Here is a 27,475-nt window from a genome sequence, read left to right as displayed (position 1 = left end):
ACATTTAGGTCTATTTTTGTACGATTGTTGACTTTCCTGACAAGGAAGCCTAGACTAGTGCTTAGAGCACAGACCGGCTGTGAATTCCGCTAATTGCATTCCGAACTTAACCAACTATTATAGGTTCATGGATCCACAGCACAGCACGTTTTTTTACTTTGTCTATTTTTTTGATAAATGTTTATTAATTTCATGTAAAAAGCAAATGTTTCCTTAAAACTTAAAGGACAACTCCACCACTTTCCAAACTCATTTTCATAATCTCCAGCACAATACAAGTGTCAACATATGTGAAAACGGCACATTCCTATGTTTTGTCAACAACAACAAAAAATAAGTATTTGCGGTGATGTGGGGAGCAAAAAAAATACCCTCCCTTGGCCTAGAAACTTGTTGCAGGTTTTGAAAATCAATGTTTATAATCTTGAATCCTACCCTGTGATGAAACTTTATTCTTATCTTTATAACCACAGATCGTAGAAATACGATGTTTTCACATATGTAGACATTGGTTTGGTGCTGAAGATGATGAATATGATGTTGAAGAGTGGCGGAATTGCCCTTTAAATAGCTTCCACTCAATATGACTTTCATGAATACAACCACTGTCACTGGGCAACTGTTATTGGTTCAGGGACCTCACCTCTAGCCTGAGTACCAGTCTCTTAGCTAACATTCCACTCGTTACCACTCCTTGTCATTGCCAAAAGGACTTGCCTTTGGGCAATCTTCAAATATGAACATTCGTTCAATAATGAGCACAAGGAAATCTGAGGATTTTATCCTGATTGTATAACCCTCACAGCTGTCCTCCGATCACAATGTTTATGCAAAAAAGTTCATTCATAGGCTGGGCTATTAAGCCACCATTAGTATTGGAGCCTATATTAGGCCTAGCCTACTAGAGGGAACGCAGGCGACCACCACCTGTGCTATGCAAGCCAGAGAGCCAGGTCTGACGCACGCTGTGGGACAATGAATTTAAGTTGAACTTGAACATCACCAAATGCGTCATGTTTATTTAAATATGTAATAAAACAAATATGGTGCCTTGGCCGATTTAATGAAACCCTTGCTGTTGAGGTAGACAACAGATCATAAAACAGCGAATCTCCGACTCCCCACCGAGCTCCTTTTTGGAAATGGCAAATTCACTTTCTCATTCATAAAAGCATATCAATTGCAAGTGTGCTATCCTGCAGCTTACATTCAGCAGGATCGCGACCTTTTCATTTGGAGGGACGTCTAACATGGATCACTAAAATAATAATTATGATCACATTTCCTCAATTTAAATATTAGGCATATGGGGACACCTACACATTTTTCAGCCTGGCACGTGTGATCAGTGTAGCCTTGTATGGTCTAGACTTTAACGTGTGTGCGTTTGCTAATTCTCTCTATGTCCATTCGGGATGTTTCCTAAAGTAGCCTGTCTAGACAGATAATATAACTAATGACCATACAAACATAAAAAAAATGTAAGAAAGTCATGATTATCAGCAGGTAGTCCCAGTCGGTGTTAGAAAGTACGTCACGAGCCTGCCCGCCTGTGGGGAAAACAACCTTTTGGTTACGTAGGTCATTGGCTCACAGCCTTTTTCAAAGGTTATTTTCTTGTTGTCTGCTTGTTTTAGTCAATTACAAATGTCTTGCTTGAGATTAAATGTTTTCCACACACAAAGCTACGTGTAAATACTTGGACAACGGGGCCCCACATTTCCCGCTCTCCTACGCCGAATAGCCTGAAGCCGCAGGGATTTTCTCACAGGCTTTATTTCCCTACATGGGAGCACTGCGAACCATTGGTCAGGATTTTTTACCTGGTTAAATGTACATTGAACAACACAGCAGCATTTCGGCATGTTTTGTTATTTCTATATAAGTAAAAAATCTCCTATGGAGTTGGCTCTTTTACAATGGGGGTCGATGGGAAAGAATGTTTGTTATTCCCAATTTGTGGGCGTGGTCAAGGGGAATTCCTTCTTACGACGTGAATATTAACTCAGAGTATGAGTGAGGAATGATGACAGGTGCCAACAATTCAGTTGATTTTCTCTCATTAGCATTAATGGGATGCAACTGAAGCAAACAGTTTGATTGAATATATAGGTAAATATTTTCAGTGTCATTATCTTTCTATCATTAAGAAGCCCTCTCGAGCCACTTTGAACAACATGAACTTGCATTGACACGGCCATCTCACAATGAAATGACCGCAGCAGGTAGTAACGGTATATAAGCAATAATACATGAGAGGACGTGTTATTATGACATTTTTATCATGGCTGTGATGTGGTCAGAGTCACGAAGCAAAGTCGAGTGGTGTAGACCTGTCACGGTTTTCCTCCTCTTCATCTGAAGAGGAGAGGCGAGAAGGATCGGAGGACCAATATGCGGCGTGGTAAGTGTCCATGCTTCTTTTAATAAGAAAATCTCAACATGAACACAACTACAAAACAAGAAACGTGAAAACCCGAAACAGTCCCGTGTGGCACAAACACTGACACAGGAAACAATCACCCACAAAATACCCAAAGAATATGGCTGCCTAAATATGGTTCCCAACCAGAGACAACGATAAACACCTGCCTCTGATTGAGAACCACTCTAGGCAACCATAGACTTACCTAGACAACTAAACTGAACACAACCCCATTAATCTAATAAAACCCCTAGACAAGACGAAACACAGTAAATCCCCCATGTCACACCCTGGCCTAACCAAAATAATAATGAAAACAAAGATAACTAAGGCCAGGGCGTGACAAGACCATCACAGCCATGATAAAAATGTCATAACACATGGACACATGGACTCAATTTTTCAACAAAACGTGATGCTACAGAGAAATATGAGAAATTCTCGTTAGTTCTATTCGTATTGACTGCCAGGTAAAGCAAACTACTCAAGCGCTGGTTGATAGTTCCAGAACCTTGTTTTCTATGGACTCTGTCCATGGTTCTGAAAACAGTGCACGTTTGGTCTATGCATAGTAAAATTAAATGCCAGATCGAAACAGTGTACAGGGGCGCTGTCCATTGATCTGAAAACAGCGCTGAAACATTGTAGCAAAAACCTTGATACAGCAGATCAGAATAGAAACCACAGTGAAATTTTTTTTTTTTTGGGGGGTGGGGGGGGTGGTCAGTCACAGCATCGACAGCAATTTATTTATGATTCACATTGAATTGCACATTCATTTCCACCGGCAGAGCTCATTCCCTAGTTTCTCATACATGCAGCTGCAACAATTCTCTCTTTCTCTGAACCATTTTTTGTTGACATCCATAACAATGAGCTAATGAGGCGTGATTTTGTCTGGCATAGGAAATGTGCTCACTCACAGGGTTGGGTAGGTTACTTTCTAAATGTACAGTAACGCGTTACAGTTACTAGTTACCTGTCCAATATTGTAATCGGTAATGTAACTTTTGGATTACCCAAACTCAGTAACCTAAACTGATTACATTCAAAAAAGAGGGACTTGGGAAAATTGCAGTTGGCTCAAACAGGGCAGCACGCCTGGCCCTTAAAAGTACACTAGGAGCTAACATTAATGACATGCATGCCGTCTCTCATGGCTTTCTCATTACTTGTTTTTGTAAGAGGTGTCTGTTTAAAATACTCGGACACCTATGCATACCCCACAAGACATGCCACCGGAGATCTCTCCACAACAGACTATGATGGGAGGTGCACAGTATTACATAAAGCCATGACTACATGGAACTCTATTCCACATCAGGTAGCTGATTCAAGCAGTAGAATCAGATTTAAAAAGCAGGTAAATATACACCTTATGGAACAGCAGGGACTGTGAGGCAACACAAACATAGGCACAGACACATGCATACACACACATGACAACATGCGCACTATACACACATGTTCACATGGATTTTGCGTTGTAGATATGTGGTAGTGGAGTATGGGCCTGAGGGCATTCTGTGAATTCTGTAATGAATGAGTGTATTGTAACGTTTTAAAAATGGTATAACTGCCTTAATTCTGCCGGACACCCCAATGGGGATCCATAATAAAAACAAACACAAATGCAGTGACGAGTGCTAAAACGGTTGCCCCCTAATAAAGCACAGTGGGCTTTGATAAACCACATCAAAGGGCTTTAACGAAGTAGCAGCTGCATTTCGCCACACGCGCAATAACATCTGCTGATCACGTGTATGTGACCAATACGATTTGATCTGATATGACGTCGCCATGGTCTAGGACCGATGGGAACGTTGACTGAATAATCTGATTTCTCCTATTTATCGAGAGGCAGGACATATTTCCAAACAAGAAGCCCATTTTTTTATTGTAGTCTTAATGAACTGGTCGAGATGCTTTTTAGAAGGTTTTTCCATCTATCCAGATGCCCAGATACTTGAAAACAGGGACACACTCAATATGGACACCATCCAAAGCACATATGCTTAAATCATCAGAGTTAATTTTATGCGCTCTAGAGAACAACATACTTTTTTTTAACCTGGATTCAATACGAATTTCAGGTCAATAAAGTTTTTCGGTAATACAATGATGGCAGACTGTAGTTTAGATAGAGCCTTGTCAACCATGGGGGCAATGAGATATACAACAGTATCATCGGCATACAAGTGCAGTCAATTTTGTTAATGTAAACAGTAAAAAGTATAGAACCCAAAATCGACCCCATGCGGGACACCTTTGGTAATATCCAAGGAAACCTGATTCAACACCATCAGTAGATACACATTGAGTTCTATCTGTCAAGCCATTTTTTTCAATAGTCACAGTTACTGGTCTAGGCCAATTGAGGAAAGCCTCTGAATTAGCAGTGAGTGATCAACAGTATCAAAAGCCTTTGACAGGTCATTGAAGACGGCATCTCAATGTTGCCTTTTATCCACACAATTATCCACATCATTCATAAATAGGGATGCAGCAGATACGCTCTGAGCCAACTCCCTAGCAACGTGTGAAAAACAGTTAGCTTGTTAGCTATCCAGCTGAGTTATCAGGAGAAAAGTTGTCTTCTGATGTTGTATTCTCAGTCCGTCTTCCTTTATCTTTTAATTTTCCATTGACCATCATGATTTCCCCCCCACAAAATCATTGCAGTTGTGCAGTTGCACATGCTGTTTTTTTATATGGCTACTGCAATAGCTGTGTCCAAAATAACACAGTTACAGTCACGTTTGTTCCTGCAAGTGAATGTTAGATTATACTTACGATTCAGTAATTGTGTAGTACAGGGGTAGGCAACCCTGTTCCTGGAGGGCCGCAGGTACTACAGGATTTTGTTCCAACTAGGCACCACACCTGACCAACTGAGCTAATTGATCAGTTCAGTTATTGCCTAAATTCAACACACGTGTCCTTCCAGGTCGGTTAAATGAAAAACATCAATCACCTGCGTCACTCCAGGATCATGGTTGCCTAAGCCCTGGTGTAGGGGTTATGTCCTAACTCTGGTTATTTTGCAGTTATACTGCAATTGCTGCATTCAAAATAACCATTATACTGTGAATACTGTAACTGCAGTTTCACAATTGCAGTTAGTTACAAGTTGATGGCACAGCCAATTCTTTGTTGCAATTATTGTCAGTTTTACTCTCAACTGTTTCAGTTGCCAGCTCTACTTAAGTAGATTTACAATCAAATACTTTTAGACTTTTACTCAAGTAGTATTTTACAGGGTGACTTTCACTTTTACTTGAGACATTTTTATTTAAGGTATCTTTACTTTTACTCAAGTATAACAATTAGGTGTTTTTTCCACACTTATTATTGATATACATTACTTCTAGCTAGATAATTACATTTGAGTAATTTAGCAGACACATTTCTACAGGCTACAGATGCTTACAATCATACTATTTCTGCAGTGTCCATATGTACAGAATCCCTGCCTCTTTCCTACTGCTGGTAGGACAATCATGCCCCTGATCTCTGTGTCTGTGTTCTCAACAAATATCACATTGTCTAACACCTATAATAGTCATCTAACATGCTGCAATGTTCCTCTGACCCTGAAAATCAAAGGACACAATCTAGGCTGTTTAAAAGGCTGCACTGGAAAATCTTAATTTCATTTCTTAATTTCTGACTAAATATTCAACTACTAGTCCAAACAATTATTTCCTGTCCCCAACCATCACATTAGACCTGTAAATATCTAAGAAGGACTGTGATACTCAAGCCAGTAGTGTCATTCCAGATGACTACATTGCAGACGTGCAGAAAACATGAACTAATGGTTGAATTTCAATGTCATCTTCAGTGCAGTCTGACATCAGATCACAATATCATATGGATGCAGTTACTGACATGTTAAACACTTATCCAGGTATTGTGAGATTTAGTGTGCGACTGCAGTCATTGTGTTGATATTGAGTCTCTCTCTTTCCCCAGTACTCTGTGCTTCCCAGCAAACAGTCCAGTCTGAGACTCAGCAGGTGAAAGGCATCATGGGACAGTCTTTCTCTTTTCAAGAGAGGGTGATCAAGACTGCCAATTTACTTTATGGAGAACTTGATAGTATTGCAAATGTGTACCCTGGTAAACGAGGCAAAATCACCCTTGAGAAGAGATTTGAAAACCGCCTCCACTTGAACAATGTTACAAGATACTTCACTCTGTCAGCCCTTCAGATTGACGATGCTGGGGTTTATACTGTGGAGAATACAGATGAAGGGAAAAAAACAACAAAATTTGAGCTCACTGTATACAGTAAGTGTGTGTGTGTGTGTTGTATATTACAGAAACATTTAATATAGTTTCCAATTCCAATTTATTCCAATTTTTTCTTCCAGATGTTGTTTCCAAACCTCAGGTGACAGAGTGTGACAGCAGCTCCTGTAGTGTGGTGTGTTCTGTGGACAATGAAAAAGAGGTGACCTTGACCTTGTACAGGGGAGAGGAAATACTAAACCAAACTCTCCATTTGGAGGTAGAGGGAAAGAACTACAACTCCACCTACAGCTGTGTGGCTGCCAACCCTGTCAGCATTGAGACAGTTCTTGTCCCAAAATGTTGCAGTGAAGATGGTCATCCTAATGATGCTGGTAAGAGACATTTTGAATGGAAACCATCCAGAAAATAGCAATTACCAAGTCAAACTGAAGTGTAGTTGAGCTCATTCAAAACCATTTTTACAAAAATAATTTCCTTGTGTTTTATTTCAGACAGTAGCGAGATGACTCTGGGTATGGTTATTATTGCTGTATTCTGCATTCTGGTTGCCTCTGGGCTGGTTGGACTAGCAATCTATCTAAGGAAGAGTAGAAATGAACACTCACAAGGCAGGTATTTATCTGTTACAGGTGTGAGCTCACTCCCCAAAGACAAAACATCTTTAGCCTTGTTTTTTTTGTGTGTATTTTTTTACAATCAATGGTAGTGTTTTGGAAAAGGTAGGAAATGTTTGCTTGAACACAGGATGCAGGTAAAATATATACTACACTTCCTCTGCTTGGTCAGACAGTGTCATTATCCCAGACGACTTCTAAATGTTGAAAAAGCAGAAGGCACACACACTCTTGACAATGATTACTTGAAAAGCTCATCTCATCTGACACTGTCTTAAAGACTGCAAGCACAGACACTGATTTACATAGTAACAAATGAGTCCTGAGTGTTTACAGAACCTGTCCAGGGAGGTGAGCGTCTGTATGTCTCTGTCAGTTAGTCGCACCTCACCTCACCTTCGGCCCATATTTACTTTCCTTTATGTGTCTTCATAGATTCAGCCGAAAGAGTGCAAGTTGACATTGAGGATGCAACGATAACTCCTAAAAAACGAACAGATAACCAGGTTAGGAAAAATGTTACAGGCTTATTGACAATACGGCAGCTTTAGCAGCCCTCATGTCTACAACTGTCAGTGGGTTCATGTGGCATTGAGTTGCACAGACCACCTGAGTTTGATACCAGGCCTGATGTCATTGCAACCAGTTTTGCCCATCTGATATGGTTGGGTTGCACAATGAGACACAATGAGACGCCACACAGCACATATAGTATATAATAATGCATTTGATCAGTTAACCGTTTCCTTCCTCTGGCACAAAGTTTTATTATAAAGAGGCCTATCATCTTTTTTTTTTTTTACATTTGTTTTTCCTTTTTATCTCCCCTCTCAATTCAATTCATTTCAATTCAAGGGCTTTATTGGCATGGGAAACACATGTTAACTTTGCCAAATCAAGTGAAGTAGATAATAAACAAAAGGGAAATAAACAATCAAATGAACAGTAAACATTACACTCACAGAAGTTCCAAAAAAATAAAGACATTTCAAACGTTATATTATGTATATATACAGTGTTGTAACGATGTCCCTGTCACTCTCTGTCCCTCCCTCCCCTCCCCTCCCTCCCACTCCTTGCCTAGGAGGAGCGAACAGCTATACAAGAACTGAAATGGCTTAGAGACAACCCTGAACTGACATCGGTTTACTACACACTCCAGTTACATCGCAGCGTTGCCAGCGGGGATGTTGACACAGCGACTTTCCATTTTGCTCCTTCATGCTGAGAGGTCAACATGATAACTCATATCCTGGAGAGGGCGGTATATCATAAGGAGGACGTTGAAACAAAATGAAAGTAAAAAAATATTCACCCAGAAAACCTTTTAGAGGCACAATTGTTATGGGAGAACATTCCCCTGGAACTTTTGCACTGATGTTCAGGCTTTTTTTGCAGGTCATTCTGTCAAATAGGGGGCTCGATGACATCCACTGATAAGGACCAATTCAATAGCTATGCATTGAGTTAGTAGCAGGATCAGGATAATCTCACTTTTCAAGTGCCTTTTATCCCAAATCCCAATGTACAGTTTAGGTTAAAACAAATGGAACCCCTTTTAATACAATTCACTAGTGTGTTTGCTATGCTACTGCTGGACCAACGCTTATTTTCAGTATTGTCTGTTCTGTTGTTTAAATGTAGGTGCCTCCCCTGTATCTTTTTATAGCTGGTCATTGTTTAGCTTGCCAGTGGATAGCAGCTGTGTACATCATATAAAAAGAGCAGGCGTTTGAGATAAAGCCACCTACTCCTTAGAAGCTAAGGCTGTTAGGCTGCTTTAGAAACAAAAGGTCCATAGATAAATGTTTTCCTTTCACCGTGTATGTTGTATTGAAACATTTCTGAGGGGAAGATCTTCCGTTTTTCTGTTTGATCTTGAGTGACATTTTATCGCTTTTCGCAAAATTGCTGGGATAAATTGTAGCTTTTAATTTAGCTCATTTCCTTTATGATGGACCATTTATTGATTGCCCCAATCTATGTAGCACATCAACCCTTAATTAGATATTTGATGGTGTAGCTACTTTATTTATGGCCTGTATGTGTCCCATATATGCAGTTGAAGTCGGAAGTTTACATACACTTAGGTTGGAGTCATTAAAACTTTTTCAACCACTCCACAAATTTCTTGTTAACAAACTATAGTTTTGGCTAGTCGGTTAGGACATCTACTTTGTGCATGACACAAGTCATTTTTCATCGACAATTGTTTACAGACAGATTATTTCACTTATAACTCACTGTATCACTTATAACTCACTGAAAATTCCAGAAAAAGCTTCTGATAGGCTAATTGACATCATTTGAGACAATTGGAGGTGTACTTTTGGATGCATTTCCAGGCCTACCTTCAAACTCAGTGCCTCTATGCTTGACATTATGGGAAAATAAAAAAAATCAGCCATGACCTCTGTTTCATCCTTGGGAGCAATTTCCAAACGCCTGAAGGTACCATGTTTATCTACACACAAACAATAGTACGCAAGTATAAACACCATGGGACCACGCAGCCGTCATACCGCTCAGGAATGAGACATGTTCTGTCTCCTAGAGATGAATGTTCTTTGGTGCAAAAAGTTCAAATCAATCCCAGAACAACAGCGAAGGACCTTGTGAAGATGCTGGAGGAAACAGGTACAAAAGCATCTATATCCACAGTAAAACGAGTCCTACACCGACATAACCTGAAAGGCCGCTCAGCAAGGAAGAAGCCACTGCTCCAAAACCGCTATAAAAAGCCAGACTATGGTTTGCAACTGCACATGGGGACAAAGATCGTACTTTTTGGAGAAATGTCCTCTGATCTGATGAAACAAAAATAGAACTGTTTGGTCATAATGACCATCGTTATGTTTCGAGGAAAAAGGGGAGGCTTGCAAGCCGAAAAACACCATCCCAACCGTGAATCACGCGGGTGGCAGCATCATGTTGTGGGGGTGCTTTGCTGCAGGAGGGACTGGTGCACTTCACAAAATAGATGGCATCATCTATATGAAGGTCATTTATGTGGATATTTTGAAGCAACATCTCAAGACATCAGTCAGAAAGTTAAAGCTTGGTCGTAAATGGGTCTTTCAAGTGGACAATGATCCTAAGCATACTTCCAAAGTTGTGGCAAAATGGCTTAGAACCCTTGTGTTGTCTTAAGGGTAAAAAAATGACCCACCACTATGTTTAACAGCAGAGAAAACCCCCTAAATTATATTTTTTTCTACTTGAAATTGGATGACTTTTCCTAGAGTGACCCCAACATTAGAAAAAGCGAAACATCACCTTTATTCATATTTCCATGAAAGCTGAACACCACCAGGGTACAAAGATTGTCTTAGGGTCATTTTTGACCCGGCAGTTCTAAAATCATTTACACACCACAAAAACCACAAAGACACACACACACATGCGCGCGTGCACACACACACACACACACACACACACACACACACACACACACAAAATTGAGATTGTGTGCTACTGATTGAACTCCTGAAGAGGAAGATCCCCATGATTGGGTACAGTTAGAAAGAACAAGCCTGAGCCCCCCTGCACTCCTCGCATCAAGGGGGAGAGAGGCCTTCTCATCAAAGTTTTCCTTCACCCCCACCACCACTCTAGTTTCTTGCCTCTCAAAGGGGAACAAGAATATGAGCACACTACACAAAACGGCTGAGATCAGTGATCGTGAGGATAGGAAGCTAGCCGTCATCGTGAACTACAAACACAACAAAGGAGGCGTGGACAACCTGGACAAGGTGATTTAAACTTACAGCTGCAGGAGGATGACTGCCCACTGGCCCCTGGTCATCTTCCATAACATCATTGTGTCCTCATACAATGCCTTCATGCTATGGAACAAGATCAACCCTACCTGGATGCCTGATAAGTGGAACAAGAGGAGGGTGTTCCTGGAGCAGCTGGGAAAGGCACTTGTAACCCTACACATTCAGCGCTTGTGAAAGCTCTTCAGGGGGCTGAATCTTGTTTTTTTAATGATTTTTTGAACCTTTATTTAACTAGGCAAGTCAGTTAAGAAGAAATTCTTATTTTTAAGCCTGTTCAGGGGCAGAACGACAGATTTGTACCTTGTCAGCTCGGGGATTTGAACTTGCAACCTTCCGGTTACTAGTCCAACGCTCTAACCACTAGGCTACCCTGCCGCATCCTCAGGTGTCCTGATTCACCTGAGGATGCAGCTGGGGCAGGCAAGAGGAGGAGATGCCAATTCTGCCCCCCAAAGAAGGACTGTAAAACAAATACTATGTGCTGCACTTGTGAAAAATACATCTGCAAAGTCCATGCACACACACTTGCATACTGTCCTACATGTGCTAATTAGAGCTGATTAAGTTATGTTCTTCACGTTTTTATTTTGTATCTTATTTTATTGTTATTTATGGTTGTTGTTTATACATCTTGTGGGTGTCGTCAATGGTCCACAAAATGGGAGAAGTATTTTTTTGTAGTTGAATTCCTCATTGTACAGTATATAGGGGTTAATATAGGGGTTATGGACAACAAAGTCAAGGTATTGGTGTGGACATCACAAAGCCCTGACCTCAATCCTATTGAAAATTTGTGGGCAGAACTGAAAAAGCGTGTGCGAGCAAGGAGGCCTACTAGCCTGATTCAGTTACACTCCGTCAGGAGGAATGTGCCAGAATTCAACCAACTTATTGTGGGAAGCTTATTGTGGAAGATTACCCGAAATCTTTGACACAAGTTAAACAATTTACAGGCAATGCTACCAAATACTAATTGAGTGTATGTAAACTTCTGACCCACTGGGAATGTGATGAAAGAAATACAAGCTGAAATAATTCATTCTCCCTACTATTATTCTGACATTTCACACTCTTAAAATAAAGTGCTGATCCTAACTAACCTAAGACAGGGAATTTTTACTAGGATTAAATGTCAGGAATTGTGAAAAGTTTAAACGTATTTGGCTAAGGTGTATGTAAACTTCCGACTTCACCAGTAAAAACTGTAAACTGTCAATCTCTTTTTGCTGTCTGTATACCAATTGTGTAAATGTGAATATACAAACATAGTTCATAAAAAGTCATATCAGCGTTGCACCTGAGATGTTAAGGAATTAAAGCAGATTCGTATCATTTGTGTGTTAACTGTGGAGGCATTACCTTTTTGCTTTTGCACAATGTAGCGAAGTCCTCACAATCAAGAAAATCCACCATCCACAATAATTACCAAATCACATCTCTCATGTGTGAATCTACCATATATATATTTGATTGGCTTCCCAAGTGGCACAGCGGTCTAAGGCACTGGATCGCAGTGCTTGAGCCGTCACTACAGACACGGGATCATTCCCAGACTGTGTCGCAGCTGGCCGTGGCCGGGAGACCCATGGGGCGGCGCACAATTGGATCAGTCTCGCCTGTGTTAGGGGAGGGTTTGGCCGGCCGGGATGTCCTTGTTCCATCGCGCTCTAGCGACTCTTTGTGGTGTGCTGTGTGCATTAACGCTGACCTCACATACAATACAAGTCAAAAGTTCAGACACACCTCATCATTCAAGGGTGTTTCTTTATTTGTATTATTTTCTACATTGTAGAATAATTGTGAAGACATCAAAACTATGAAATGACACATACGGAATCATGTTTTAACCCCAAAAAAGTGTTAAACGAATATATTTTAAAGTTGAGATCCTTCAAATTATCCACCCTTTTTCTTGATGACAGCTTTGCCCACTCTTGGACCACGGTGCGCTTCAGACTTGGTTTTGCTGAGGTGCAGCAGTGGCCTGAAGGTAGAAACCTGTCTCTCAACTTCGGAATTGCATTGATGTCAGTAGAGTCATGTTAGTAACTTGCCCTATGTTTGACAGCCATACTTCAGGATAGTCAGACAGGGCAGACAGGGCATCTCCAGAAGAAGATTGAGGCGCTTTACCTCAGTGTGAAACCGAATAATCACTCCCTCTACCGTTTGACAGGTAAGGCCCAACAACAATATGACCTCAAACACATTATTCATCAAGCAGTACAACTGATTTGTGAAATACAATACATGATTTATATACATCAGACCATGTTTCTGATAAAATATAGGCATGACCTATGTTATTAATTGATGTAAACATTTAATTAAACTGTGAAATTACGTGACCTTAAACAGCAGTGTAACTTGAGTTGATGCTTCGTACTCTCTTTGTTTGTGCCTCTCTTGTAGCTCTATAACTTACAGTCATGTAATATATCTGATTATAAACTGAGTGGTTCGAGCACCGAATGCTGATTGGCTGACAGACGTGGTATATCAGACCGTACACCACGTGTATGAAAAAACATATTTTTTTACTGCCCTAATTACGTTGGTAATCAGTTTTATAAAAGCAATAAGGCATCTCGGGGGTTTGTGGTATATTGCCAATATACCACGTCTAAAGGGCTGTATCCAGACACCTCCCGTTGTGTCGTGCATTAGAACAGCCCTTAGCCGTGGTATATTGGCCATATACCACACCCCCTCGGCCCTTAATGTTTAAATCTACAGTCCATCTAATCACCCTTTTTTATTCAGATGGCAACAAGAGGAGGCATCAGATTCTGAGAAATTGTTGAGGACAAGGCAGCCTTGACAGTTGCCATTGCTCAACTTCACGAGTAGCAGGCAGAGTTTAGGCTCCCCACAGTGGATGAGCTGCTCAATACCGACAAATTTGTGCGGCCATGGGAGAGACTTGGCAACAGTAAGTATATGACTGCAGAAGGTATCTATTGTGGTGTATTTTTTTTATCTTCAGCATAGGTTGCAATCATTGCTGTTGTTCTGTTATATACCTCTGTGGGTTTACATCTCGTATCACCACAGGCAACAGCCAGCTTACCATCAAAAAGGAAATATTCGACAGACTGATGTTGGTGAACAGACTGCAGGAGGATCCTGGAGCAGGAGATGAAGAGTAGCGGGAACACTGAAGGCACTGTCCCTACAGCTGCAAGATCAGAGTAAGTTGAGGTTTATACTATTTGTGGATTGAACTTTTTGTCGCATTTAATGGTATCAGACTGTTCTTCTTTAAAAAGGAAATGTCTGTCACATAGAGAAGAGCGAGAGACAAGTGGTTGAGGATACAGGTAGTGGGCTTCACGTAAAAAGTCAATGTGGTCAGAACAGTAAATGAGATGGGGAAGATGGTTGAGAACGCTGTGAATGTCTCAATAATGATACTGTTATAGTGTGAGAAGAAAAAAGCTGTGGGTTATGAGGGTGTTGCAGTTGTCATGGTGTCACAGTTGAGTGTCTGAACGTGATGAGCTGTTCTTGTTCTGGTTAAAAACACTCCCGTAGAACAAGAAAAGAGACGTCTTTAGTGCCATTAGTACATCTGAATTAACTGACAACTGCTAAATGGTTTAACTAGCTAACATAACCCTCTCAAAATAGGTTTCTAACCTCAAGGCTCTGGTTAAAGGATAAATAAATACTATATTTATCTCTAATTGGTAATATCATTTTCATAAAAGTGTTTTTCTAGAGATATGGTAATGAGTCAATATAAATACTGTTTTCTGGCAACATATCCATGTTCCATTCAAAGAAGCCTAGTATTTACCAAATGTCGTGTATGTGAATGACTGCCCTGAATGTCAAAATGATTGTGGTGTTCATTTCAAGATTTTAAAGGTTCAAGATTTACAATATTTCATAGTGTTAAAAGTTATACTTACTTACTCAGTCCTCTTATTCCCATGTGGGACATTAAGCTGCAACAATTTTCTTCTGGAGTCTGTCTTTGACCACAGCTTGTGCCGTCTGTCCCGTGACCATTAAAGACCCAGTGGTTGAGGAAACAGGCAGTGGGCTTCACGTAAAACGTCAATGTGGTCAGAACAGTAAACGAGAATGCTGTGAATGTCTCAATAATGATACTGTTATTGTGTGAGAAGAAAAAAGCTGTGGGTTATGAGGGTATCGCAGTTGTCATAGTGTCATAGTTGAGTGTATGAACGTGGTGAACTGTTCTTGTTCTGGTTAAAAACACCTCCTTAGAACAAGAAAAGAGACGTCTTTAGTGTCATTAGCACAGCTGAATTAACTGACAACTGCTAAATGGTAACATAACCCTCTCAAAATAGGTTTCTAACAACAATGGCCTGGTTAAAGGATAAATAAATACAATACTCATCTCTACTTGGTAATAATTTTTTCATAAATGTGTTTTTTAGAGATGTTGTAATGAGCCAATATCAAAACTGTTTACTGGCAACATATCCATGTTCCATTCAAAGAAGCCTAGTATTTACCAACTATCCTGTATGTGAATGACTGCCTTGGATGTCAAAATGATTCTGGTATTAATTTCAAGATTCAAGATTTTAAAGGTTCATATTTACAATATTTCTTAGCGTTAAAAGTTATACTTACTTACTCAGTCCTCTTATTCCCATGTGGGACATTAAGCTGCAACAATCTTCTGGAGTCTGTCTTTGACCACAGCTTGTGCCGTCTGTCCCATGACCATCAAAGACCCATCTACATCCAGCTCAGCAGCCACCACTGTCTGTCGCCATGTCATTTGTGTCCGGTGTATCTTATAAAAGTTATAGTTCACCCTATTACATAAATGTGTCCGTTGTTGTCTTACCTCGGGTCTTGTCCTGATTCCAAGGCATCTACTCCACAATTTCTTATAAATCACAAACTACAGAACTACAAACTTCTCCGAAAATGAATAGGAAAAAAAATACTATACAATATCCTTAAAATAATGTCACAAAAGTTGAGAAAACCAATCAGAATGCAGATGAAACCTGTCTGTCCTGCTATCATTCACAAATGTGTCAGTTCAGGTGTTACAAGAATGTATTTAACGAGCTGTGAGGAATTGAAGAATAAATGAACGTGTCTGTGACAAAGCTTATCTAGGTAGACATATTTGCTCGACATGCATGTCATTTAAGAGTAAAAGTAATCAATAATAATACATTTCATTTTTACCCTGCTTTCAGTTAAAAACAATCTCAAAGTGCTAAAAAGTAGGGATATTGTTATTATTGAGTGTACTGTAACTGATTTTCAATGAGCTATTATTAGTTTAAAAAAAACGTTGTTCTCTGATAATATAAGGCTAATGTGGAACCAACTTATGGAGATGGGAGGTTGATAGTGTTGGGTTAGGTAGTTTAGTTCTTACAGGCCCAGATTCAGACTGAGATAAATTGACAAAAAGTTGGCTTAAGTATAATTTGGGGGGCTTAAATCCATATTAAATCAACTTGTCTCAAGTCTGAATAGGGCCCCCAGTGCCTAGTGTAATTCAACACACCCTTGCACAGTTTTCACATTTTGCCACCTTAAATTTAAATATTAAAAGGGATTCAATTGGGATTTTTTTTCTCCACTGATCTACACAACCAACAACACATTTTCAAACTAAACAAAATGTCCCAATACTTTTGGTCCCCTAAAATGGGGGAACTATGACCAAGAAATACTGTAATTCCTAAACGGTTCACCCAATATGGATGAAAATACCCTCAACTTAAAGCTGACAGTCTGCACACACAGACACTAAACACATTACGCCATGTTCAAATGGATCATTATTGTGTCACCTGGTGAATTCCTTCACAAACATACAATATCCTTTAAATTAATGCACGTCGCTACACCCGCAATAACATCTGCTAAATATGTGCGCATGACCAATAAAATAAAATGTTATTTGATGTAAAAAAAATAATAATAATTAAATGTTTATTTAATCAAGAATGATTAGAGAGTGTTCCTGGCTGTTTTCTCTCTCTCCTCCCCTCTCTATTCCCCCCCCCTCTCTCTCGCTGTCCCCTCTCTCGCTCTCCCCCTTCTCTCACTCTCCCCCTTCTCTCTCTCTCTCTGTTCTCTGCCTCGAAATGGAATGCTCATCCATCATCACTCAACATTCAACAATTATCTGGGCTAAAAAGAATGCACACAGGATAAGTGCATCTATTACAGTCTTTTGAGAGACAAAAAAGGTGTTACCTTTGATGCGGTTTCATCATTTTGAAAAACACTGCAAAGATTCCTGGGTACACCACCAAGGCTGCCGCTCTGATAACAGGATAATATCTCCCTCCATGCCCCTCCTCTTTTTTGTGTTGTATGTGAAAAGCAAATACAGTTGTAGATGGAGTTGTAGTTGTTTCAAAATGAATGCAAACTCCACCCACCCGGCCAATGGGAAAGCTTAAACTAACAAACTCAATGTCTGGGCGCTCTTGTCGAGTATCTCACACTATGTCTTGTTATTTGTAGATGATTTAGTGGAACCAGTTGGATGATTGTATGGACTGTAGGCTACAATGCTGTTTTCTCAAAGAAAAAAACTGAAGGTGACGCTACTGCATCTCTTCGGTATGTGTCCCTTGATTATTGTGACTGTGGTTGTGGAGAGTTGAGACTAGAGACAGCTGTGTTAATATCATGTGTGACACATTTAGACATTTTTCCATGTGATACAGAAACGTCATATATATATATATAGGTAAGCTATACATGTAGGCTTATTAGTCTTATTAGTTATGTTCCCAAATGTAATTACTATGTCTGCAGTCTTGGCTACCTGATGCTTTATACAATGTTATGGGACTTCCACTGTTGTTCCAGGCGTAGCCTACACCCTCAAGTTACACAGCTGATATAAAAAGGAGGCATCGACCCATTTGCTAAGGTTGTAGGGAGTTTTTATGTGCCAAAGCATTTACACAAGCATAGCCTTAAAAAGCAGTTTGATGGTGGGGGCTGGGCGGTGTTTTTTTCCCGTTTTTTTCCTTCTTTTTCATTTTTCAGGGGGTGTTACAGCACCACTACTTCCAGTGGCTATGTTCACAAGCGTCAATGGCTACACCTAACAACAGTTGTGTGGAAAAAAATTGTGCAGACAAACTCTGTTGTATCTCATAGAGAAAGCGAAGTTAATCAAATTGAGTAACTCAAGGTGACTTTATCTGTTTCTCTGGGACTAATGATCTGACTGCAACCAATTTGCCTCTTATTTGAATGTTGGGCTTGAAGGGGTGGCCGAGTAGTCTAGTGGTTAGAGCGTTGGACTAGTAACCGGAAGGTTGCAAGTTCAAACCCCTGAGCTGACAATGTACAAATATGTCGTTCTACCCCTGAACCCACTGTACCTCGGCCATCATTGAAAATAAGAAGTTGTTCTTAACTGACTTGCCTAAGTTTAAAACAATTTATAATAATGTGAGCTCACACAAGTCATCCCCCTCTGTGTTCAGGATGGAGAAGAGAGAGCATTTCCTCTTGGTAACGAGATTTTATCAACTCACTGCATTAGATGTTTGTCCAACTTGCCTAAAGTGCTGCTCTTAAACAACTTCCCCATTTCTGAAACTGTAACAAGAACAACTATGTTTATGTTTCGTATGACGTTTTAAAACATTATTGTCATGATAAGAGCTAGAGTTGTGAATCTCCTCCATGGTGTTGTATCATTGAATGACAATGAGCATACTGTAGGTCCATCAACTAAATGAAGAACCCCCGTAGATCAAACATTCAGGGCCTGTTTCCTGGACACAGATTAAGCCCTGGACTAAAAAGTATGCACAATGTAGAATCTCCGTTAAAACAGGGTTTTAGGCCAGGACTAGGCCTAATATGTGTCTGGGAAACAAGCCCTCAAAGTATTTAAGATGTAGTGTGAGAAGGAAATGATGTGGGTTTTCAAGTTTGGGTTACGTCTGTCAGCTCTATCTTGAGTTTCTTGACTGAGGTGCTTGTGAACTGTTAAGGGACTGTAAGGTATTTATAATGAGGGATACCTGGAGAAAATAGGACCTCTCTGAAATGAATATGGATGACCCTTCAGTAAAATATATTTTTACACTCCCTGACCATTTGAAATGAGACAAGTGACCCTCCCCTGTACCCAAAATGAAACAAAGTGGATAGCAGAGAGCATGCCTACTGTTTACCCTCAATCCTAGGGCAGACCAGAGCCTTTAGAAATGTAGTTTTAGAAGCTGTCCTTCATTTTGTAAGCATTAGCCTACATGCCAAAGTTGTCAGACGGTTGTGGATTCACATTCCACCGCGGACAAGGGTAGAGGGGAAAAGGTCTCCATTATAATAAAAGCACTGCATGAATCTATCATCTTATTTGAATTCTGAGAATAAATTGCCTTTTTAAACACTTTTATGCAATTCTACTTCATTTTACATGACTGGAGACTAGCAGAATATTGTAATATCACACCAGAGCAAGACACTGAATGAGCGCATGTTGCAGCCCCAGAGAGGCTGTGATTTCAATACAGGCTGTTAAATAAGAGAAAAAAAAGGTGTAATAAATGTGATAAATATTTCTCTCCGAAACATGTGTGCCACAGTTATTGGCACCCCTAGAAATTCTTATGAGTAAATCTAACTGCAGTCTATTCCCATTCATATTTGATGTTTTTAAGTTCACCTGAGTTATTAGGAATGCTTAAGTGGTAAGCCATGACTTCCTGTTTCACCGGGGTATAAATAGGAGGTGACATACAGGCCAAGTTCCCATATTTATCCATCGCTATGGGAAAGACAAATCAGGAAATGGTTAAAAGAACATAGTTCAACGGTTGAAGATTCCCATAGAATAATAGTGAAAACTATGAAATAACACACATCAAAACTATGAAATAACACATATGGAATCATGTAGTAATCAAAAAAGTGAGATTCTTCAAACTAGCCACAGCTTTGCACACTGTTGGCATTCTCTCAACGCATTTCAAATAACAGGTGTGCCTTTTTAAAAGTTAATTTGTGGAATTTCTTTCCTTCTTAATGCGTTTGAGCCAATCAGTTGTGTCTTACAAGGTAGGGTTAGTATACAGAAGATAGCCCTATTTGTTAAAAGACAATGTTGAAATTATGGCAAGAACAGCTCAAATAAGCAAAGAGAAACGGCAGTCCATCATTACTTTAAGACATGAAGGTCAGTCAATACGGAACATTTCAAGAACTTTGAAAGTTCCTTCAAGTGCAGTCGCAAAACCATCAACCGCTATGATGAAACTAGCCCTCATGAGGACCATCACAGGAAAGGAAGACCTGGAGTTACCTCTGCTGTAGAGGATAATTTCATTCGAGTTACCAGCCTCAGACATTTTCAATTAACTGCACCTCAGATTGCAGCCCAAATAAATGCTTCACAGAGTTCAAGTAACAGACATATCTCAACATCAACTGTTCAGAGGAGACTGTGTGAATCAGGTCTTCATGGTCAAATTGCTGCAAATAAACCCCTACTAAAGGACACCAATGAGAAGAAGAGACTTGCTTAGGCCAAGAAACAACAGCAATGGGCATTAGACCGGTGGATATCTGTCCTTTGTTCTGGTGAGTTCAAATTTGAGATTTTTGGTTCCAACCGTCATGTCCTTGAGAGAAACAGAGTAGGTGAATGGATGATCTCCGCATGTGTGGGTCCCACCATAAAGCATGGAGGAGGAGGTGTGATGGTGTGGGGGTGCTTTGCTGGTAACACTGTCTGTGACTTATTTAGAATTCAAGGCACACTTGACCAACATTGCTACAACAGTATTCTGCAGCGATACACCATCCCATCTGGTTTGCGCTTAGTGGGACAATCATTTGTTTTTCAATAGGACAATGACCCAAAACACACCTCCAGGCTGTGTAAGGGCTATTTGACCAATAATGAGAGTGATGGATTGCTGCATCCGATGTCCTGGCCATCACATTCACCTGACCTCAACCAATTGAGTTGGTTAGGGATGAGTTGGACCGCAGAGTGAAGGAAAAGCAGTCAACAAGTGCTCAGCATATGTGGGAACTCCTTCCAGACAGTTTGAAAAGCATTCCAGGTGACTACCTCATGAAGCTGGTTGAGAGATTGCCAATAGTGTGCAAAGCTGTCTTCAAGGCAAAGGGTGGCTACTTAGAAGAATCTAAAGTATAAAATATACTTTTTTGGTTACTACATGATTCCATATGTGTTATTATTCTACAATGTAGAACATAGTAAAAAAAATAGAAAAAACCTTGAATAAGTAGATATGTCCAAACGTTTGTCAGGTACTCTATATTTGAGAAAAAAAAGTTGTATGTAAGAGTGTATTTTTTTCAATTATTTTACTTTAATTAAAGTTTGTATTTGTGTGATTTTTTAAATGAAAGACCAAGAGGGTAAACAATAAAGACGTTTTTTTCACTGCCCATTTTGCTCATATTTACCAAGGGTGACAAAATTAGTGGAGAGCACTGTATATATTGTATCTGTCCCTAACAATATAAACAAAATCATACCGCTGCATTTAGCCTGTACAAAATATATTTTTGCCAGTTATGAAGCTGTATGTTTAATTGTTTCTTAATGTTTCTTAATGTTCATAAGTCAGGCTTCTGAACAAGACATAGCACCATCTCGGCAGCATCATTGGATGTATATTAAGCAGTACTTGACTAAAAGTAAATAAACCTTAATAGAAAATGACTCAAGTAAAAGTGAAAGTCACCCAGTAAAATACTACTTGAGTAAAAGTATAAAAGTATTTTGTTTGAAATATACTTAAGTATCAAAAGTAAAAGTATAAAGTATAAATAATTTCAAATTTCTTCAATTAAGCAAACCAGACGGCATCATTTTCTTGTTTATTTTAATGTATGGATAGCAAGGGGAACGCTCCAACACTCAGACATCATTTACAAACTAAACATGTGTTCAGTGAGTCATCAGATCAGAGTCAGTAGGGATGACCAGGGATGTTCTCTTGATAAGTGTGTAAATGTTATCATTGTCCTGTCCTGCTAAGCATTCAAAATGTAAAAATAGTACTTTTGGGTGTCAGGGACAATGTATGGGGTAAAAAGTATATATATACAGTATATATATATATATATATATATATATATATATATATATTATTTCGGAATGTAGTGAAGTAAAAGTAAAAGTTGTCAAAAATATAAATAATCAAGTAAAGTACAGATACCCAAACAAACTTCTTAAGTAGTACTTTCAAGTATTTTTTAAAGTGGTCAATTGATTGGATCAGTGTTAATTTTGTCAGCAAAAATAGTGACTAAAATATTTCCAAACATTTCAGTCTCCCGTCTGTCATGAGCCGCCAGAGTCTCCCGTCTGTCATGAGCCGCCAGAGTCTCCCGTCTGTCATGAGCCGCCAGAGTCTCCCATCTGTCATGAGCCGCCAGAGTCTCCCATCTGTCATGAGCCGCCAGAGCCGCCAGTCTGCAAGGAGCCGCCAGAGCTGCCAGTCTGCAAGGAGCCGCCAGAGCTGCCAGTCTGCATGGAGCCGCCAGAGCTGCCAGTCTGCCAGGAGCCGCCAGAGCCGCCAGTCTTCCATGGAGCCGCCAGAGCCGCCAGTCCAGGATCCGCCAGAGCCGCCAGTCTTCCAGGATCCGCCAGTCCAGATCTGCCAGGATCCGCCAGATCCGTCAGTCTGCCAGGATCCGCCAGTTTGCCAGGATCCGCCAGAGCCGCCAGTCTGCCAGCATCCGCCAGAGCCGCCAGTCTGCCAGCATCCGCCAGAGCCGCCAGTCTGCCAGGATCCGCTGCCCCTCAGTCCAGTGGGGCCCTTTGTTAAGGTTACTATTCCAAGGTCGGACGCTAAGTAAGCGGACTAAGACTGTGTTGGAGTGGGGTCCATGTCCCGCGCCAGAGCCGCCACAGTGGACAGACGCCCACCCAGACCCTCCCCTATGGGTTTAGGTGTGCGGCCGGGAGTCCGATTTATGTGTCTTGATTTATGTGTCTTATTTTGTAAGTCTATGGGGTTGTGTTCAGTTGAGTGTTCTAGGTAAGTCTATGGTTGCCTGGAGTGGTTCTCAATCAGAGGCAGGTGCTTATCGTTGTCTCTGATTGGGAACCATATTTAGGCAGCCATATGCTTTAGGTATCTTGTGGGTGATTTTTCCTGTCTCTGTGTTTTGCACCAGTTAGGACCGCTTCGGTTTTTCCACATTTTCTTATTTTGTATATGTATATTGTTCACGTTATCATCTTTATTAAAGATGTTCAACCATAACCACGCTGCATTTTGGTCCTCCTCTCCTTCCCAGGAAGAAAACCGTTACATGTTGCCTTTTCTACATTGCTTTGTTTTTGCAGTGATTTTATAGCCTGGTGTATTTTATTTTGATTCTCTGTATATACTGTACAGCATCACTGCATTTGTGAAGGACAACATGGAAAAAGGTCAAATAAAGCCTTCTGTTTCTGGATATTCATGCGCTTCAGTGACATTCTTTCTGTGTTTGTCATCTTTGGTTAAATAATTTTAGGAAAAAATAATACAACCCATGCTGTGATAATATATTTACTCGTCTTTTATGGTGCATACTATAATTATAGTATCAACAAATGGCACAGAAATATGAAAGAGGGTTAACGATGATAGAGTATATTTATAGTTGTAATTTGTATTTATTGGGCCATTGTGTAACGATTTATTGAAATTACTTTTCATTAGATAACAAGTTGTATGTTTTGATGGAGGGAGTTAATTTTGTGTCATGTATTTAATGTTTTGAGAGTCTTAATGCATTTTGCAAATTAAATGTGTCATTTTGGCCAACGTGTTTCAGTTTTGGGCTGCATGTTAATTGTTTAGAAAATGTTAATTCTGTTTGGACACATTTTATCAAGAAAAACTGCAATTTGCTACATTTCTATATTATTAGAGAATAACTATGATATTTAAGTCAATGCGTTGATATTGAGTTTCTCTTTCTCTCCACAGTACTCTGCTCAGCGCAGCATTCAGCCCAACCTGAGACTCGGCAGGTGAAAGGCATCGTGGGAACGGTTTTCTATTTTCCAGAAAGGGTGTTGAACTCTGGCAATTTACTTAATCAACATTTTGGCAGTATTGCACAGGTGCACCCTGTTAAAAAAAGTAATACCAACCTTGAGAAGAGATTTCAAAACCGCCTTCACTGGAACAATGTTACTGGATTCTTCACTTTGTCAGACTTACAAATAGATGATTCTGGGGTTTATACTGTGGAGAATACAGATGAAGGGAAGACAACACATACATTTCAGCTGACTGTGTACTGTAAGTGTGTGTGTGTGCTGTAAATTACAAAATCATTAAAGTGGCAATCAGTAGAAACAATACTAAAGCTGTCACCTTTTGGTTTGGTAAAACGCTGAGGGATGGGTCTGGAGAAATGTAACCACTCTCAAATTCATAGACCGAGCTATGGGTTCAAGGACTGATCAGCCATCATGTAAAAAAGTATAGTGTGTCGATAGATAGTGTTTGTTTACAATTTCTTTGTTTACAAACACCGTAGTAAAACTTTTTTATGTGTTCTAAGCTCAAGAAGCATTTATAAATATTATTCAAGAATCAATGGGTACATTTCATTTAATTCATTTCAAGTCCAAAAATGAATGTAGCAACTGCTCTTTGCTACTTTAAAGATAAGTTTCATTTCACTAATTCACATTTTTTTCATTATTTGTCTTCCAGATGTTCTGTCCAAACCTCAGGTGACGGTCCATGATAAAATCTCCTGTAGCGCAGTGTGTTCTGTGGAGAACGGGAGAGAGGTGACCCTGTCCTGGTACAAAGGAGGGGAGATACTCAACCAGACCAGCAGCCCTGACCACAACATCACCCTCTCTATACCTCTCAAGGTGGATGAACAGAACAGAGACTCTTACAGATGTGAGGCTGCCAACCCAGTGAGCAAGGAGACAGCTGTTGTTCCACATTCCTGTATAGAGAGTGATCCCTCTAAGATGACAGGTAAAAACATGTACAGTACCAATGTCACATTGCAGACATCCAGACAATACCAACTACTATATGAAACAATAAGTATGGTAGAGCTCATTTTATGAAACCCAATGTTTTAATTAAAATATTGTTTTCTTTCTTTTTACTTTAGATGGTGATGAGAGGACTCAAGATTGTCTTATTATTGCTGTAATCTGTGTTCTGGTTGCCTCAGGACTTGTTGGACTTACAATATATCTGAAGAAGAGGAGAAACGGACACTCACGTGCAGGTATTTAGCTTTTTACAGGGTGAGGTCATTCTCCTTGTCAAATTCAAAACATGTTGTGCACAACCTTTATTAATTACCATTGATAGTGTTTTATAAATGTAGGAAATGTTTGCCTGAACAACAGACGCAGGTCAAATGAAGTGGTGTATCTTCCACACTTCCTCTGCTTGCTCAGACAGTTGCATTGTCTCAGACCACTTCTCTAAATGTTGAAAAAGCAGAAGGCACACAAACACAAGCACAGTCTGACAATTACTTTATAGGTTCTCTGGTGCCAAACAGACCTCACAGACACAGGAATCCATAGTAACATGATTCTTTAGTGTTTTCAGAACCTGTCTTGGGGATGAGCATGTGTACATATCTGTCAGTTACTCCCACCCACACTGTATATTTCATTTACTTTATTTGCCTTTATAGATTCACCTGAAAGAAAGCAAGATGACGTTCAGTATGCAGAGATAACTCACATTAAACCAGCAGAAAACCAGGTTAGTAATAATTCTACAGGCTGATAAACATAGGAGATGCAATACAGCAGCTTTATCAGCCCTCATGTCTACAACTGTTGGCTTTAGCTCTGTGTCAGTGGGTTAATGTGGTATTGAGTTGCACAGACCACCTGAGTTTGATAACCGGCCTGATGTCACTGCAACCAGTTTTGCCCATTTGAAATGTTTGGGTTACACAATGAGACGCCACACTGCATATTGTACATACAGTACCAGTCAAACGTTTGGACACACCTACCCATTCAACCGGCCTCACAACTGCAGACCACATGTAACCATACCAGCCAGGACCACCACATCAGGCTTCTTCACCTGCAGGTTGTCTGGGAGGGGAGGGAAGGGAGGGGGGTCTGGCTCCCAAGTGGGTGGACCTATGCCCTCCCTGGCCTACCCATTGCTGTGCCCTTATATGAACTGTAATTCAGTTAAATCTTTGAAATTGTTGCAAGTTGCATTCATATTTTTGTTCAGTATAGCAATGCCTTTGATCTTCTTGTGCCTTTAACAGTATGTGTCAAGTCAGTGAACTTTTAAGCTTGGCTTCTTTGTTCCTCCCACTAGATTTAGGAATGGTTCTAGATGTGTTGAGTATTGAGTTACTTTCTGCAGAACAATGAGATTAAACAACAGAGCATCAGTCTTGTTTCCTTCCTCTGGTACAAAGTATCTAATAATGAAACACATCATCATTTTTCTTTAACTTTTTTGCTACACCTTTTCTCGTCCCCCATCTCTGCTGCTCTTTCCTTGTCCCTCTCAATCCTTCCCTCCCTCCCTCTCCCTGTCTAGGAGGAGCGAAGAGGTATACCAGAACTGGAGTCACTTAGAGACAACCCTGACCTGACATTAGTTTATTATACACTCCAGTAACATCACATGGCTGCCAGCGAGGATGTTAACACTGCATGAAGGAGAGGGAACAGGAAGTTAATGAGAAGGTGACATGATAATTTACATCCAAGAGAAGGCGTTACATCTTAGTGGACTTTGAGACAAGATGATAGTAAATATTCATCTCAAAAACTTTTGTACAGTTGTTTCTGGAGAAAATTCCCATTTAACCATTGTGCTGTTGTTATCATTTCAAACCTCCTTTGTTGGTCATTCTCAGTCTCTTGTTGAATTTGGGCCTCGATGAGATTCACTGATGCAGACAAATTAAATAACTATACCTAGGGTTATTAGTAGGGTGATCCCTCTTTTCAAGTGCCCATTGTCCCAATGTATAGATCAAAACAAATGGAACCTCTTTTAATACAATTCACTAGTGTGTTTGCTACGCTACAGCTGGGCCGAAACTTATTTTCAGTGTTGTCTATTCTGTTGTTTAAATGTAGGTGCCTCCCCTGTATCTTTTTATAACTGGTCATTGTTTAGCTTGCCAGTGGATAGCAGCTGTGTACAAAAAAGCAGATGTTTGGTGAGATAAAGCCGCCTACTCCTCAGTACAATGGCTATAGGGCTACGTTGGAAACCACCATATATATTATGTTGAAACATTTCTGAATGGTAGATCTTGATTTGCCTTTTGACTCAGAAAGTGATCTTTGGTGAGATTTTACTGTTATTGCTTTTCACAAAATGCAGACATGATTAAGTGTAGTTCAGATCTTGCTTTGACTACAACTGTGTTCATGCAGTTTGAATGTACGA

At 40.1% G+C, this 27,475-nt stretch overlaps 2 protein-coding genes across 3 annotated transcripts; both read left to right on the top strand.

Moving 5' to 3' along the window:
• The first annotated feature begins 6,417 nt into the window (after positions 1 to 6,417).
• On the top strand, positions 6,418 to 7,411 carry LOC121841775. The gene is made up of 3 exons (XM_042311839.1): positions 6,418 to 6,718; positions 6,802 to 7,053; positions 7,174 to 7,411. The coding sequence occupies exons 1-3, from the start codon at positions 6,457 to 6,459 to the stop codon at positions 7,386 to 7,388; spliced, it is 729 nt and encodes a 242-aa protein (XP_042167773.1). The 5' UTR covers positions 6,418 to 6,456; the 3' UTR covers positions 7,389 to 7,411.
• A 10,067-nt stretch (positions 7,412 to 17,478) lies between these two features.
• On the top strand, positions 17,479 to 27,124 carry LOC112231746 (hepatocyte cell adhesion molecule). 2 transcript variants are annotated; one of them, XM_024398505.2, is made up of 6 exons: positions 17,479 to 17,660; positions 24,032 to 24,349; positions 24,770 to 25,048; positions 25,254 to 25,310; positions 25,731 to 25,801; positions 26,612 to 27,124. In XM_024398505.2, exons 1-6 carry the CDS (start codon positions 17,609 to 17,611, stop codon positions 26,690 to 26,692), a joined length of 858 nt encoding a protein of 285 aa, XP_024254273.2. In that variant the 5' UTR covers positions 17,479 to 17,608; the 3' UTR covers positions 26,693 to 27,124. The 2 variants fall into 2 exon arrangements, with proteins under 2 accessions (XP_024254273.2, XP_024254272.2); XM_024398504.2 differs by having other exon boundaries at positions 17,480 to 17,660; positions 25,191 to 25,310.
• Positions 27,125 to 27,475: the final 351 nt, after the last annotated feature.

The sequence above is a fragment of the Oncorhynchus tshawytscha genome, linkage group LG34, assembly GCF_018296145.1.
Source record: "Oncorhynchus tshawytscha isolate Ot180627B linkage group LG34, Otsh_v2.0, whole genome shotgun sequence".
NCBI classification, from domain to species: domain Eukaryota; kingdom Metazoa; phylum Chordata; class Actinopteri; order Salmoniformes; family Salmonidae; genus Oncorhynchus; species Oncorhynchus tshawytscha.
Note: the sequence above shows the minus strand (reverse complement) of the source record. Positions and strands in the feature narration are given on the sequence as shown.

Bases quoted from the DNA above. Each gene is read 5' to 3' on its own strand.
- LOC121841775 (XM_042311839.1), top strand. From the start codon at position 6,457: ATGGGACAGTCTTTCTCTTTTCAAGAGAGGGTGATCAAGACTGCCAAT. The intron at 6,719-6,801 runs GTAAGTGTGTGT...TTTTTCTTCCAG, and splicing joins ATTTGAGCTCACTGTATACA to ATGTTGTTTCCAAACCTCAG. The intron at 7,054-7,173 runs GTAAGAGACATT...GTTTTATTTCAG, and splicing joins TGGTCATCCTAATGATGCTG to ACAGTAGCGAGATGACTCTG.
- LOC112231746 (XM_024398504.2), top strand. From the start codon at position 17,609: ATGCTGTTTTCTCAAAGAAAAAAACTGAAGGTGACGCTACTGCATCTC. The intron at 25,049-25,190 runs GTAAAAACATGT...TTTTTACTTTAG, and splicing joins TGATCCCTCTAAGATGACAG to ATGGTGATGAGAGGACTCAA. The intron at 25,311-25,730 runs GTATTTAGCTTT...TTGCCTTTATAG, and splicing joins AAACGGACACTCACGTGCAG to ATTCACCTGAAAGAAAGCAA.